The sequence below is a fragment of the Peromyscus eremicus genome, chromosome 6, assembly GCF_949786415.1.
Source record: "Peromyscus eremicus chromosome 6, PerEre_H2_v1, whole genome shotgun sequence".
In the NCBI taxonomy this organism is placed as follows: Eukaryota; Metazoa; Chordata; class Mammalia; order Rodentia; family Cricetidae; genus Peromyscus; species Peromyscus eremicus.
In genome coordinates, this window is record NC_081421.1 from 27,246,245 (window position 1) to 27,261,410 (window position 15,166).

General features: G+C 47.2%; 1 protein-coding gene across 1 annotated transcript in view; it reads left to right on the top strand.

The window, feature by feature from the left end:
- Positions 1 to 14,860, top strand: part of LOC131912980 (probable cationic amino acid transporter) — a 31,002-nt gene extending 16,142 nt beyond the window's left edge. The window contains exon 5 of the mRNA XM_059265297.1: positions 13,603 to 14,860. Within this exon, the coding sequence (XP_059121280.1) occupies positions 13,603 to 13,925 (323 nt within the window). The 3' untranslated portion in view covers positions 13,926 to 14,860. The remainder of the gene's footprint in view (positions 1 to 13,602) is intronic.
- The last annotated feature ends 306 nt before the right edge of the window (positions 14,861 to 15,166 follow it).

Here is a 15,166-nt window from a genome sequence, read left to right on the forward strand (position 1 = left end):
GTTGATTAGCAGCCTGTCCACTACTTGAGGCCAGGGGATGTAAGTGTCCAGTGTGTGCCTAGAACAGAGTGCCTTGGGACATGCTCAAGAAGTGTTTCTTAAATGATTGTGAAGTACTTTTTCAGAGGAGAAAAAAGTGAGAATGGCCAGAAAGCGCTTGGAGGAAATAGGATGTGTGGGGCCTGAAGGGAAGACTTAGTGAGATGGAGGCAGGAAAACCAGCAGCCAAGAGAAAGGGCAAGTTCCTCCCGGAGGTTTCACACACTTTTCTACTGTAGCTAGCCAGTGGGAAGAAGACTGCTCTGGACAGAAGGGACTGAAGTGGGTAAAAAGATTTTAGTGATGTGGCTGTCGGGTGAAGGCACAGATATCAGCACATGTGGACAGGGTCATCGGACAGGACAAGTTGGGAGGGCATCTGCATGCAGACCGGGGTCACCCACGGCCAGGTGCCCATCCCAGGAGACTGTTTACAGGAGCTTTCTAGAGTACTTTATAGTCCTGCTCTTACACACACAAAAATAACAAAGGATAAAAACTTCCCTACATGGGAATCCTGTGATTTCACAAACGCTTTTGCTTAAGAAGACACTATAGATGATTTTTTTCTTAATTTAAAAAGTGAAACACAGTAAAGAAAAGGACAATTGATCCTTATATACAAACCCTGTGGCTCACAGAAGTAAGTAACAATATAGCACTATTTGCACGTTACTGTGAGGGGTTAGCCTCACTTTTCAGTCCTCATGGCAATCTCGCTTGCACAGATGGAGAATAACGGCTCTTGCTTGCAGACACACAGCCAAAATCCAGCAGAGCTGATTCTAAAAGGGGGGTGCAGAGTCCCTTATGAGAGCAAGGGCATGACTTAGCGATAGAGTGCTTGCCTAGGAAGTACAAGAACCTTGGGTGGACACCTTCACAAACAACCCCTGAGCTTCCTAAATGAGAGACCTCCATCACAGTCACCGTGCTAAACGATGGTCCGCCACCACCTCTGTCGCTCTTGGTTTTATGGAGGACTAAACTAACGCTCCAAAAAGTTGGGTGACACCAAAGTCAGCAGAAGAATGGGTTCTTGACTCCAGTGTACCCCACTTCAGTTCTAGGACTCTCTTCACCCCCACCACCAGTCTCTGAAAGCCTCTCTTATTTGATCTGAATGTCTGGTGGGGCTAAAACCTGACGGTGGGCCTGCATCCCCGCCAGATCATCTCGGGGCAGGCCCCAGGCCTGGGCTAGCGGTCTGCTGGGGTTGTTTTGAATCCTGAATAATTTCTGAGCAAGAGACCCCATGTTTTCCTTTTGCACGGAGATTCACAAACTGATAGCTGACTTTGTATCCCATCTGTGGTTCTCGTGGCACTAAAAAGGTCTCTCTCCTTTGGCATCTAACAGTGCCAGTTTCAAATGAGAGCCCCATCCCAGCCTTGACCTATAAATTTAAAAACTTCACCTAACTTCCTGTAAACACATGGGTCATTCTGTCGTCTTTGAACTGTTGGGGGCACAGGAGAGAAAACGATGGAGAAAGTAATAAATACTTATCTTCTGTTTTCTTCCTGAAGCTATGAAGTGACTCATTGTCCACTGGCTTGGACAGGCTGGCTGTCACACAGCAGAGCACAATGGGAACCGTCCCCAACTCAGGCTGCCCCACTTGTTATCAGACAGAGGAAAAACTCCCTGAGAGCCTTTTGCAATTTGCTGATAGCACAGACTACAAACTCCCTCAAGAAGCCGTTTCCCACTGACCTAGCAGGATGCCACACCGCGCGCGCGCACGGAGTGGGCATCTGTGTTCCACAAGCACCCAGGGCCAGGTCACAGCCCACCAGCCGCATTTGGCATTGCTAATCCTTCCAGGCACTGACTGCCAGCTGATTCCGTGACTTCTGAAGGCAGTTAGGTTACTAAGCTTCATCCAGAACAAAGAGTGTCAACTCTGACTACAGATCAGAATACTCTGGGTTGCTTCTGGGACATTCTAAACACAGGCTTCCCCCACATGACATTATGATTCGATTGATTTGGGTGGTCAAGCGTATAGTATGATTTTAGAGCTCTACCGAGGAATTTTTAATGTGCAGCCAGGTTTTCAATGATCTATAATCTTTTCAGTCAATACTTCTCAAAGGGTCATCTCAAACCACCAGTGCTAACATCAAGGTGGACTAGCTAGGATGCAATTTGGGACTTAACAAGCCCTCCAGGTGATTCTAATTCATGCTCCAATTTGAGAGCTATTGTTCTAGAGTGAAGACATTATCAAGCAGAGGAGGTAATTTAATTACAAAATCTATTTTTCAAAAACAACATTTTTCATGTATAAGTATATCCATCCCACAGCCCCAAGTTGGCTTATAAAAATATTTATGATCTTACACAGTTACAATAAATATCCCTCCTCTGAATTTGTGAGGCTTCCAGACATCGGCTGTTTCTTCAGCTTACGCACAGTGAAACTTTCCTAGGAAGAGCAGTGGAGATATTAAACAAAGTTTCTCATGGACTCTACCACTTCTTAGCAAACATCCATGGTTAAAGCTGAGTCACGAGTGGGATGATGTTCTGGGATGGGTTCTTGTATCCAGCCTTCCCTAAGTGCGTCTTAAGCAGAGGATTTCTGTAACAGTGTTTCGCTGGGCTTTGACCTTCGAAAGAGCATAACTCAGAGTGAAAAGAGGCCAAGGCCCAACCAGATTTCCCTGCACACACTTACCTTCCCTTTACACAAGAGGGAAGATACAAGTAATAAATGTTCATTAGTCCCAACAAAGTGAGCTCAAAGCCGTCTTCAGAGCCTTCTCCTCTGAGAGGATGCAGGTTGGTAGGAGCATGTCCAGGGGTCTGACACTCTCAGGAACGTGTTCTTACCAGGGTAAGAACATGGCAAAGTGACATTTTCCAGGGTCTCTTTCAGGCCTGTTGTCCCCAGAGGGCTCGTATTAAGAATTATCAGGGTTGCTGGGCAGTGGTGGCACACACCTTTATTCCCAGCACTCGGGAGGCAGAGGCAGGAGAATCTCTGTGAGTTCGAGGCCAGCCTGGGCTACAGAGTGAGTTCCAGGAAAGGCTTTAAAGCTACACAGAGAAACCCTGTCTCAAAAAACAAAAAACAAACAAACAAAAAAAAGAATTATCAGGGTTAAAAAAAAAAAAAGAGGATGGCATACACCTTTAATCCCTGCACTCAACAGGCGGATCTCTATGAGTTTGAGGCCAGCCTGGTCTACAGAGTGGGTTCCAGGACAGCCAGGGCTGTTACACAAAGAAACTCTGTTTCAAAAAACAGTGGGGTGGGGGTGGAGGGGGTGGATTATCCGGTAGCCTACTCAGTGGTACCATGAGAATAGCCATATTTTCATTTATAATTTGTTCAGTCCCTCTGAGGAAAATGAAATTTTGTCTTTAGAGTCAGAGAACAAACAGGACTTGGGATTTGGACAATGGGCTTCATGTGTTTTATGCCAGGATATAAATATTATTTTCTTCCTTCTATTTGCTTGTTTGTGTTTGTTTGCTGAGGCAAAGTTTCTTATATCCAAAACTGGCCTCAAATTCCCCTGTGGCATCCGAATAACCTTGAACTCCCGAGCCTCCTCCCCCACATCCTTAGTGCTGGGATTGCAATCATGGTGAACCGCCACACTTGGTGTATGCAGTGGTGGGAATCAAACCCGGGGCTTTGTGCATGTTAGGCAAGCACTCTCCCTACTGAACTCGTCCCCAGTCCTCGAAATGTAGTTATAAAGAGAAAGCATCTGCCATTCTGGTCTTTGCCTGAGCTGCCATTTAACATACAATTGGGAAGTAATAGGAAGCAGCCAGTGAGAGGGAAAAAGTGGAAGGAATGGGTCCTAAGGTGTCCAAATGCTTGCCAGTATGTTCCATAAATCCATCTGATTGGCATGCTTTGTGGTGGCAGAGGAGAAAACAGTCAGTAGTTTCCACACCAGTCACGTTCAGGAGAAAGAAACTCAGGTCTCGAAGGCCTTACAGGGATGGCCACAGTATCGGTGTGATAGTGTGATGCCAAACGGAGACAGTATGGAGAGGAAGCTTGTCACCAGCCCTGTGCCTGCAGGCAGGGGTACTGCTCTGAACACAGGAAGGGGCAAAGGAATCAAGGGGCTTTGCCACCAGAATCAGCCACAGAATGGAAGGAGAGAGCTGTGGAAGGTGTGGAAGGCCCTGGAGCCAGTGTGTGCTGCACACGGAACCAACTCCAAGCCACCAACCCTGAGTGTTTGGCTTCTGCTCTTCATCGGCGAGCTCCACCCACACTGTGGCACGTAGCTGTCATATTGTGGTTGCTGCTAGCCTTCTACAGTGTCAATTTACCACAATGCAGACCCCGCTCCATGCAGGCTGTCTCCATTTGGTCCTGATAAAACAGGCTGCTGTGCATATTCTTCTACACGTCTTTGGTGAGCAATGAACACATTTTTCTTGAGTCTCTGTGAGATGTGGGATTACTAGTTCATAATATTAGATTTCTCTCTCACTGTAGCAGCTGTCACAGCCATCACGTGGCTCAGATGAAGACAGGGTCCCCAGCTCTGCCTTACAGATGAGACACTGAGCATAGTCATTTGACTTCACAGAGATCGAACCCCTCCCATAAGCCTGCTCTTCCTGGCACACCACATCAAACAAACCTCACTGTTATTACAATCGACAGGGTTCACGGTGGTATGTAAAAAAATAATCAGGAAGAGCAGGACCTGGTGGGGATTGTGGTGGGTGGGGTGGACACCTTCTCATTAACCAGTCTCCATTCCTGCACTGGCAAATGTCTGTTTTGGAAAGCTGACCCCAGAGTAGTCAAAATAAAAAGCCCTTTGGGCATAACGGAGTACCTCAGCTATCTGCTGCGGGCAGGGCTTCCTGCTGGAAAGTGCACCCCAGGAGGAGGCTGCTCCACCCAGCTGAGGTCAGGTGACCCTCCTCCTTTGAGCTCAAACACAGCTATGTTCAGAGGACAAGGAGCTCTCTTGGGACTCTAGAGATCAGCGGCCCAGGGTTCAAGCCGAGTTTGTGCCTGTGGCACTGGCAATCTGCTGGACTGTTTGTCACCCAGTCTCTTTTCAGGTTGAGTCCCCTTCCAGCTCCCCACACAGGGTACAGGGCTGCCTCCCCAGGCCTTACCCAGGCCGTTCATTTGAAAGTCTAGAGCCATGTGCTTGGCTTGCCCAGGGTGGAGCCGCATAAATTGGTCAGTGTTTAGTCAGCTGGTGCCTGCCTAGCATCTGGAGGCAGGTTCAACAGAGTCTTCCCTGGAGATTCCTAGGTGGGACAGGACCAGTCCTCACCTTCCAGCAAGAGCAGTGAGTTTCAGGGCTGTTTCAATGGCTCCTTTGTTGCATAGTTCTTAACTTCTCTAGGCTGCTGTCTGATACAATACATATTTGCCAAGGGCTTTAAGATCACAAAGTATCTTTTTTTTAAACTGATGCTAAGTTTTTTTCTTAAATATTTATCTTTAAGGATATCTTGCCTGCCTGTATGACTGTGCGCCATATATGTGCAGTGCCCACAAAGCAGAGTGTCAGATCCTTTAGGACTGGAGCTGCAGATGGTTGTGAGGTACCATGTGGGGAAGTGAACCCGGGTCCTTTGGAAGAGCAGTCAGTGCTCTTAACCGCTGAGCCATCTCACCAAGTGTCTTAGCATACAAAGAAAGCCCATTCACTTGCTGTAGGCATGAGTCTTCATCTTGTCTGAACCTCCCCCAGGTCCGTTCTGCACCAGGGAATTTTCATCTAGAAAATAAGCCAAAGCCTTCCCTTCAGTATTTTCCCCCACTGATCCTGTCCAAGGACGCACGGTCACTACCTTATGTCATATTGTTGCTGAGATGCCAATAGACCCAAGTGCTTACTACCGACTACTCCCTGCCCTAGCCACACCAGACACCCCACCAGGACCCACTAACCGAGAAGACATCTCCAGCTCGGCAGCAGAGTCTCCAGGACCCTGTGACCGCACGAGCACCGTCTCCCTCCTGCTGTTCTTGTCACAGTCAGCAAGAGGTAATCGATGATAGATCTAACACATGCCATTGGAGATCAATAAGTAAAGTGTATAGGAAGCAGCAGGAACACATACTCCAAGAAAACAAAATGTCGTGTTCATTAAGTAGCAACCTTACTCCATGTATACACACACACATAACTTCATATCTAGGTTCTGCATATGAGAGAAAACACATTATCTTTGTCATTCTGGGCTGGCTTATTCATTTAATGCAATAATTTCCAGTTGCCTCCAGTTTCTTACAAATATGATTTTTTTTACCATCTCATAAAAAATATGTATATGTGCCACATTTTCTCTATCTGTACATTTCTTGGTGGACCTCCCTTGATGGTCCATTCCCTAGCTATTGTGACCAGTACAGCTATAAATGAAGATTCTCACAAATCTCTCTCTCTGGTATATTGACTTGGAGTCCTGAGTGTGTACCTAGGAATGGTGCAGCTGGGTCATCTGATAACTCTGTTTTCAGTTTTTTGATGGACCTCCATGCTGACTTCCACAATGGCTGCACACGTTTACATTTCCCCACATCCTCACAGGCATTTGTTGTCACTATTTTCCTGGTGATGGGCATTCTGGCTGGGATGAAATGGAAACCTCAAAGTAGTTTTAATTTGTGTTTCCATGCTGGACAAGGATATTGAACACTTTTTAAAGTGGTTCTCGGTTATTTCTTTTGAAAACTATCTAGTCAGTTCGTTAGTACATTTGTTGACTGTATTTTTTGGTGGTTTGGGTATATACTTTAGTAATTCTTTATATAGCCTAATCTAATCTCCTGTCTGGTATGTAGTCATCATTTCTCATTTTGTACAATCACTTTAGTTTTAAGTTTGGTTCCACTTTTGGCTTGTATCAATAACTAAACCCATCCTCAAAGGAAAAACTTTGCCATCTACAAATTTTTACAAGAGAATATGATTCTAGACTGGTGACAGTCCTAAGTAAAAACGCCCCCTACTACAAGGATGTATCATGAGAATAAGTGAGTGGTCTAATATGGTGGAGAATTTTTGCCCATGTGTATAGCAATATGAGGAATTTTTAATACTGCTGTGTATCAGTTAATATTTTAAAATATTGCTATCCTAATGATGCATATTGAAGTATTTACAAGTTACCTAGCATAGGAGGCATTTGTTCCAATGTAATCTGGGGGAGGCAGGACGGCGCAGGGGCTGGATGAATACAGCATTATTCTTTGCACTTCTGTGTATTCTTGGAATACTTCAGAACAGACAGCTCAGAATTTCTGTGGCTCAGTGGTAGAGCACTTGCCCAGTATGTTCAACGTCCTGGATTGAATCTCCAGTACCTCAAAATGGTGATGATGATGATGATGATGATGATGATGATGACGATGATGATGTTCAAGAATGCAAACTGCTTCCCACTGATATCTACCTCATCTGTGTCCCCCAGAATCTCTCCTGGTAAATGGAAGCAGAAAGAGAAGTCATATCCCCTGAGCCAGGGCAAGGAGAAATCTGGAAGGGTGCTGTGGGCAGTCGAGTGCATGCACGTGTGTGTGTGTGTGTGTGTGTGTGTGTGTGTGTGTGTCTGTGTCTGTGTCTGTGTCTGTGTCTGTGTGTCTGTGTGTCTATGTCTGTGTGTCTGTGTCTGTGTGTCTGTGTCTGTGTGTCTGTGTGTCTGTGTCTGTGTGTCTGTGTGTCTGTGTCTGTGTGTCTATGTCTCTGCGTCTATGTCTCTGTGTCTCTGTCTGTGTCTTTGTGTGTGTGTGTGTGTGTCTGTGTGTATATGTGTGTCTGTCTTTGTGTGTGTCTGTCTTTGTGTGTGTGTCTGTGTACCAGTCTGTGTCTCTCTGTCTATATGTCTGTATGTCTGTGTCTCTGTATATGTCTCTGTATGTGTCTCTGTGTGTTTGTGTCTCTGTCTATGTCCCTGTGTCTGTGTGTCTGTGACTGTGTCTCTGTGTGTCTGTGTCTCTGTGTATGTCTGTGTCCCTGTGTCTGTGTGTCTGTGTTTGTCTATGTTTGTGTGTGTGTCTGTGTGTGTGTCTGTGTGTGTGTCTGTGTGTGTGTCTGTGTGTGTGTCTGTGTGTGTGTCTGTGTGTCTGTGTCCGTGTCTGTGTTTGTCTATGTGTGTGTGTCTGTGACTGTGTGTCTACGTGTGTGTCTGTGACTGTGTGTCTGTGACTGTGTGTCTGTGTGTGTGTGTCTGTGTGTGTGTGTGTCTGTGTGTCTGTCTGTGTTCCTGTGTCCGTGTCTGTGTGTGTCTGTCTGTGACTGTGTGTCTGTATGTGTGTGTGTCTGTGTGTGTGTCTGTCTGTGACTGTGTGTCTGTATGTGTGTGTGTCTGTGTGTGTGTCTGTGTCTGTGTGTGTGTCTGTGTGTGTGTCTGTGTGTGTGTCTGTGTGTGTGTCTGTGTGTGTCTGTGACTGTGTGTCTGTGTGTCTGTCTGTGTCCCTGTGTCCATGTCTGTGTGTACACGTATATAAAGACCAGAGGTTGACATCCTGTGTCTTTCTTGATTATTCCCTACTTTAACTTTTTTTAACTTGGTGCAGACTCTTTCACTAAACCCAGAGCTCACAATTTGGCTGACCTGGCTGGCCAGCAAACTCCAGGGGTCCCCTGTGTCACCCCCCAGGGGTCCCCTGCGTCACCCCCCCAAGGGTCCCCTGTGTCACCCCCAGGGGTCCCCTGTGTCACCCCCCCAGGGGTCCCCTGTGTCACCCCCCCCAGGGGTCCCCTGTGTCACCCCCCAGCCCTGGGATTACAGGCAGGCACCACTGCACTGGCTTTTGCATGGGAGCAAAGGATCCAGATTTAGGTCTTCATGTGTGTACATCAAACACCGCCAGTTACCCAGCTCTCCAGTCCCTCATGCTTTATTTTACCTGTGTCCCAGTTCCCCATCCAGGAGATGCAGATTCTCTCTCTCTCTCTCTCTCTCTCTCTCTCTCTCACACACACACACACACACACACACACACACACACACACACACGTGTGTACCTATAGTGCACTTTGAGTTCCTGGGGAGAGATGTGCAGTATAACTGACCATGACAGAGGACCTGGGCACACGGTGAAGGGTAGTTTAGATGACTCAGGATTCCCAGAATTCCTGAGGTTGCAGAAACTTCCTTATGCATCGTTCTCTAAGCTAGCTGAAGAGAGGAGCAGAAACACAAAGCCTGCGTCCACATAGCAGGCCTTCAGCTGTTTACTCCTCCACACAAAGCCCTCGTTTATGTGACAGATGGGAGTTCATGCTTCTCTTCTCTCTCCCCCCTCGCCCTCCTCACTTGTCCCTCTGTTGTTTCTGTCCCCCCCACTCTTTCTCCTCTCCCACCTTCTCTGCTTCACAGCTCTTCCTGAGCTGACTAAAGGGCCAGGGAAAAGGGGCCGGCAGACGGGATGTAAGATGCTAGAGGAAGGATCTGTGCACACAGGCTGCCTGAATACACTGCCGGTCGCAACCCTCATATTTGAAATGTATATTGGAGAAGGAAAACAAGCCTTTGACACAGTAGAGGCCACAGCAAATGTGAAAACACCATTAACATATCTGTGGCAGGCAGGAATTACAAAAAAACAGGCACACACATGCTCCTTCCGGGCCTGGCACTCCCAAAGAACACACGTAGACCTAACTTACTGAATATTTACTGCAATAAGTGTCTCCAAAGTCAGCTTTGGAGAGAAGTGTGGAAAATTTTCCTCATGTAGAAAGTCAAAAGACTTTCCTCATGTAGAAGGCTGCTCTGCTCCTTTCAGACCCAAACAACGACACCTAATGTTCCTCAGCATCAGCTTTTCCTGTAAATGAAGTCATTAGATATGTTGGTAATCTGTAGTTTTCTCTGGCTCAATTATTTGTGATGCTAGAGCAATCCCATCAAGTCCCATAACAGAGCTCTACCTACCTGACACAGATCTGCTCTGGGAGAAAGGAAGGTGTACTAGGACAAATGTCACCCGGTAACTGAGTCGTACTGACCTGTGTGTAATAAAAATAAAATAAAGTAACTGAGTCGTATTGACCTGTGTGTAAGCAGAGAAGCGACAGTACGGGAAACAGAAAAACTCTCAGTTCCATAGGGACATGAACCCCACACACGGGTCAGAGATGGGATCTGAAAGAAAAGGACTAACAGGAGCAAGAGGCAAGATTTGGCACCTGCCTGGATGTCTGGGAGAAAAGAAAAATGATGAAAAGTTAAGCAAAAGAGGTGTGCTGCTGATCCCCCTGGTCACTTGCCATCCTTCTCCGTTTCCAGATGTACTTCACAGGCATTCCCTAAGCATGCTCACACTGGCCCTTTTAGAAGAAGTTTGAATGGGAGTCTGGTTCCACACAAGAATAATAACTGTCCTGCATAAGTACCTCCACCCCTCCAAACAATAAAGAGTAAGGACCATCCCCCACCCCGCCCCACCCCCTCACCCCTGCTCAAAAAGATCAGGCCGCTATTTGAGCCCAAATAGCTACATCTGCAAATGATTAACTCCAGGGTTTATTACCAATTAGGACTGTAAATCTCTGCTTACTTTGGCTCCTGCAAAGTTGATTTCTCTGAGAGGTGGGGGGCTGAAAGGGACAGGGAGAAAGTCATTTGAGACCAGGGGGGTAGAAATCCAAGCTTAAAGAGACACACTTCAGATTCAAGAGGGAGCAGTTCTCAAGGGCCAGAGTAGGGAGCTGGCGGGGCAGGCTTGCCTCCTGAGCAAACAGCTGAGCAGATGGCCCAGCCTCAGTGGAGACACAAGGACCATGCCATTGACAAGGGGTGTTGGGCCTCAGTGGCCAAGCCACGGCCTCATTTTACCCCCAAGTTGCCCAGTAATCACTCTGCCTCTCAGGGGCAGAACTTGGTTTTGAGTTTCTTTTGTGTGTGCTCTTTGTTGTGTGTGTGTGTGTGTTAAGTGTACTGAATGTGTGTGTGATATATGCAAACATGTATGTTTGAGTATTCACACCTCTGCAAGAGCATTCAGGAACCAGAGGAGAACATCTAGTGTCCTGATCTATATCACTCTCCACTTTGCTCACGTGAGCCGGGGTCTCTGACTGAACCCCAAGCTAGGCCTGTAAGCAGAAAACCTGCGTAATCCTCCCGCCTCTGCCCACCCACCCCCACCCCCCCCACCCCCCGACTCCAGCTCTGCATGGGTACTGCACATGCATGGCCACGCCAGCCTTTTTTTTTTTCAGGTCTTCACACTTGTGTGGCAAGTACTCTTGCCTACGGAGCAAGCCCTGCTTCTTAATTTTACAGACTAGAAGGCTGTCAGGGTCAATCCTGGGTTCAAGGATTTACCTCCGTAAGAGTGATGGGGACTGGATTTCAACCCAGATTCCACAGTCTTATAATAGTACTTGTGACTGGGGATGCTATGATTCTTGCCTTTCCAGACCCTGAATTTCAAGGGCTTTTCAAATTGAAAAGGAGGGTGATGTGCTATCCAAAAATACAGAAAAGGAACATTAGTCATGTGAGTGCTGTGTTTGCCAGGGAGGTGATTTCCTTTGATGGGAATGGAGTCAACTCAGACATGGTATGCTGGACTTGTGCTCATCGGAAGCTCTGGTTCATGCATTTAGCAAACATTAAGGGCCAGGTTTTGGCCAAGACTATAAACTAGAACTACCCAGTACAGATAATCTCGTGACAGATGTTGTAAGGGCCATAACAGTGGCATGCACCACTAGGCAGTCTGGGAGTCCACACCAAAGAAAGAAGCAGCTTAGGGGTTAGCAATAGATTACTCCAGCGGTGAGCGAGAAACAGCAGGATAAATCAGAGTAACGTGTGTGCCACTAAGAGGTGGAACAAAGGCCAAGGCCGTACATGGAGGCCAGGATAATAAAATGTTCTGAGAAGGTTGGGACTTGTGGTGGTTTGGGGCAGAAACATTATATACAGGAAAGGCAAATCCATAACCAGCGTAAATATCTACTCCAGTAAGGACAAAGTGCTGTCCTTTCCATGGAAGTAGTGGTCCAAGGTAGTCAACCTGCCACCAGGTCTCTGGCTGGTCACCCCGGGGAATGGTGCCACATCTGGGGTTCAGTGTGGTCTCTGGTGTTGGCAGATCCGGCACTCAGCAGCAGCTGTAGCCCAGGTTAGGCTTGGTGAGTGGAAGTCCATGTTGTTGAGCCCATGCATAAACCCCGTCTCTGCCACCACGGCCACTTTGTTCATGGGTCACTGGGCAATGACAGGAATGTCTGGGGAAAGAGGCTGACTGTCCACAGAAGGGGTCATCCTATCCACTTGATTACTGAACTCCTCCTCAGCTGAAGTCACCTTTTGATGAGCATTTACATGGGAACAAGGATCTTTATATCCTCTGCCTTTTCACAGAGATCTATCCACATACATCTTCCCCAGACAGTGTCACCAACTTTTCAATCATGCTCTTTCCAAGTCCTTGACGAGCCTACCCATTGGCTACAGCCCATGAATCAGTGAACAATATCCATCTCGACCCAAAGGCAGAGTGAAGAGCGAGTCACTGGGCCTGGCTTGAGCTTTTGAAACCTCAAAGTCCACCCCTGGTGTGAAACCTCAAAGCCCACCCCCAGTGACACACTTCCTCCAACAAGGCCACACCTCCTAATCTTTTCAAATAGTGCCACTCCCTGGTGACTAAGCATTTAAATCTATGAGCCTACGGGGACCATTCTTAATCTAACTCCCACAAGACTGTATCGCCAGTCTGTAAATACTAACCAGGATGGAAGATGCAAATTCCTGGCTCTGTGAGAGTAATGATGGGTGCCCACTGAGAAGATGAGGGCTGACGTGTCTGAAAGGGCTAGCTGTTGTCTAAAGAGGCATCTAGCCCTCACCTTCAGCTAAAACCTGACCTCTAGGAGTGCGAGGGCACTGTGGTCGGACTTTAGCAGAAGCGGCTTTACGCCAGTTCTCCTCAGCTTATTCTGGCTTTACTGCTATTTGGTTTTCATTTTCTGAGTCAGGGTCTTACCATCCTGGCCTTGAACACCCATCCTTCTCCCTCAGCCTCCCCAGTGCTAGGATTACAGACATGCCCCGCCTCACCCTGAGATCTGCCAGTTCTGTGGCTGTGAGGGTGGACATGGAGGCTGTGCTTTGTGGTGGGAGGCGTGTGTTTGTACCTGTGCACGGGGAAGCCAGAGGTCAACCACAGGTGTTTTTCCTCAGGAGTCACACTCCTTAGATTTGAGACAGGATCTTTAACTGAGACCAGGTACTCACCAGTTTAGCTAGGGTGGCTGGTCAGTGAGGCCCAGGAATCTGCTTGATTCCACCTCCCTAGAGCTTTATTAGCTAAGGCTACCACAAAGGAGCTTTTCATGTGGATTCTGGGGCGGGAACTCAGATCCTCAAGCTTACACTGCAAACACTTTATTGATCATTTCTCTCTCTCTCTCTCTCTCTCTCTCTCTCTCTCTCTCTCTCTCTCTCTCTCTCAGCTCCCAAATTCGAAGGGCATTTAATTCAAGCCTTAAATGTACATCACCCCAGCCCTATCAAGTGTGATGTCCCCAATGGCCCCAGGGATCCTAAAGCAACCACTTATTCATTTACACTTTCCCCTCCCAACAGGTATGCTCATTTATTTTGGGTACGGCATCTGGAACAGCACCCTGGAAATCAGCGCCCGAGAACAGGCCCTGCACCAAAGCACATACCAGCGCTACGATGTGGATGACCCCTTTTCCGTGGAGGAGGGGTTCTCCTACGCCACTGAAGGCGAGAGCCAGGAGGACTGGGGTGGGCCAGCTGAGGACAAAGGCTTCCATTACCAACAGATGTCAGACGCGAAGGCAGACACCCGGACAAGTAGCAAAGCGAAAAGTAAAAGCAAACACAAACAGAACTCAGAGGCCCTGATTGCAAATGATGAGTTAGATTGCTCTCCAGAGTAAGGCTAAACACACAGGAGCCTAGAGAGGGTGGTTTCTCTGTAAATCGGCCTGTGTGCTAGATGGCGGAAACTCTTCCCACTCATTTCACAAACCCAGCCTTCCCCAAAGTCCATCCCCAGGCATAACCTGTCATTTGCTACTTTTGCTGTTCAGGAGAGTTCTGTTGAAGGGTTTTGCCCAGGGCCCTTAACTGGCCCCCTTGTAAAAAATCAAAATCAAAAGACTACATGAAATTCTATTTAGTGAGCTGTCACAGCCGATAACAGCAAATTTTTGCTTTACAGGATGGATCTTTGTACTTCTTCCTAAGACCTAAGGACACTTCCTCTAGCCCTGCTGAGGCTCCAGGCCCTCCGTAGAGGACCCACAAAGGTGGCTGTGGTTGTGAAGCAGCTGTCCATCCCCCAGAGCCCAGCTGGGAGCTACTCCCCCAGGGCTGTAGGTCAGGCTGGTTCAGGATCTTCTCAGTGAGCAACACTGTGTTCTTATACCTTGCCACCCCAAAACCATCCATGGAGGAGACCCGGGCTTCTCTTTACTCACCAAAGTTCTTACAGTTTCCAGACTATAATTTTAGGATCCAGAAAAGATAGAATGAAGCAATTATACAGTCCCCATAGTACAGTAAGAAATACCATCAAAGCTTTACTTAAATGCCCAAAAAAATAAATAAATAAAAGCTTAAGTAACCTCTTGAATAGATGTCAGAAGGCATTGGCAGAAAGGAATGTCGGTCGTACATTCCCTTATGCCAGACTCTAAGCTCCTGGCGATATGGTGAAAGGGCAGAGGTGGAGTGTGATTCCATGCCTCTGATATGCCTGGAAGAAATAGGCTATTTGTTTTATAATCAGATAAAAATCTTTGCAAGGAGAAGTAACCCAGCCACTGAGATCACATTGCAAATCCTACTTCATATTTCTAAAATTATAAAGTCTGCAGGGTTTTGTTTTTTTTTTCAGCTAGGTGACTACCTGATTGGATGCTTCTGCTTTGAAAACAGAGGTGTGGAAGGCCAGGAACTTGGGTCATCAAGCTCAGAGAGATCACATTCCCACCTGGATCTCACTCCTCTGGGCTAGCTCACTGTTAGAGTATTTTTCCAATTAGTTCCCAAAGCACTTTCACTGAGGCCCAGGGAAATGTTACCTGGTAAGGTTTAAGTATAGGCCACCAAAGGGTTCTTAAAAAGAATTTTCTCCAAAACAGGATAGACGAATTTAGAACAGAAAAAAACACGA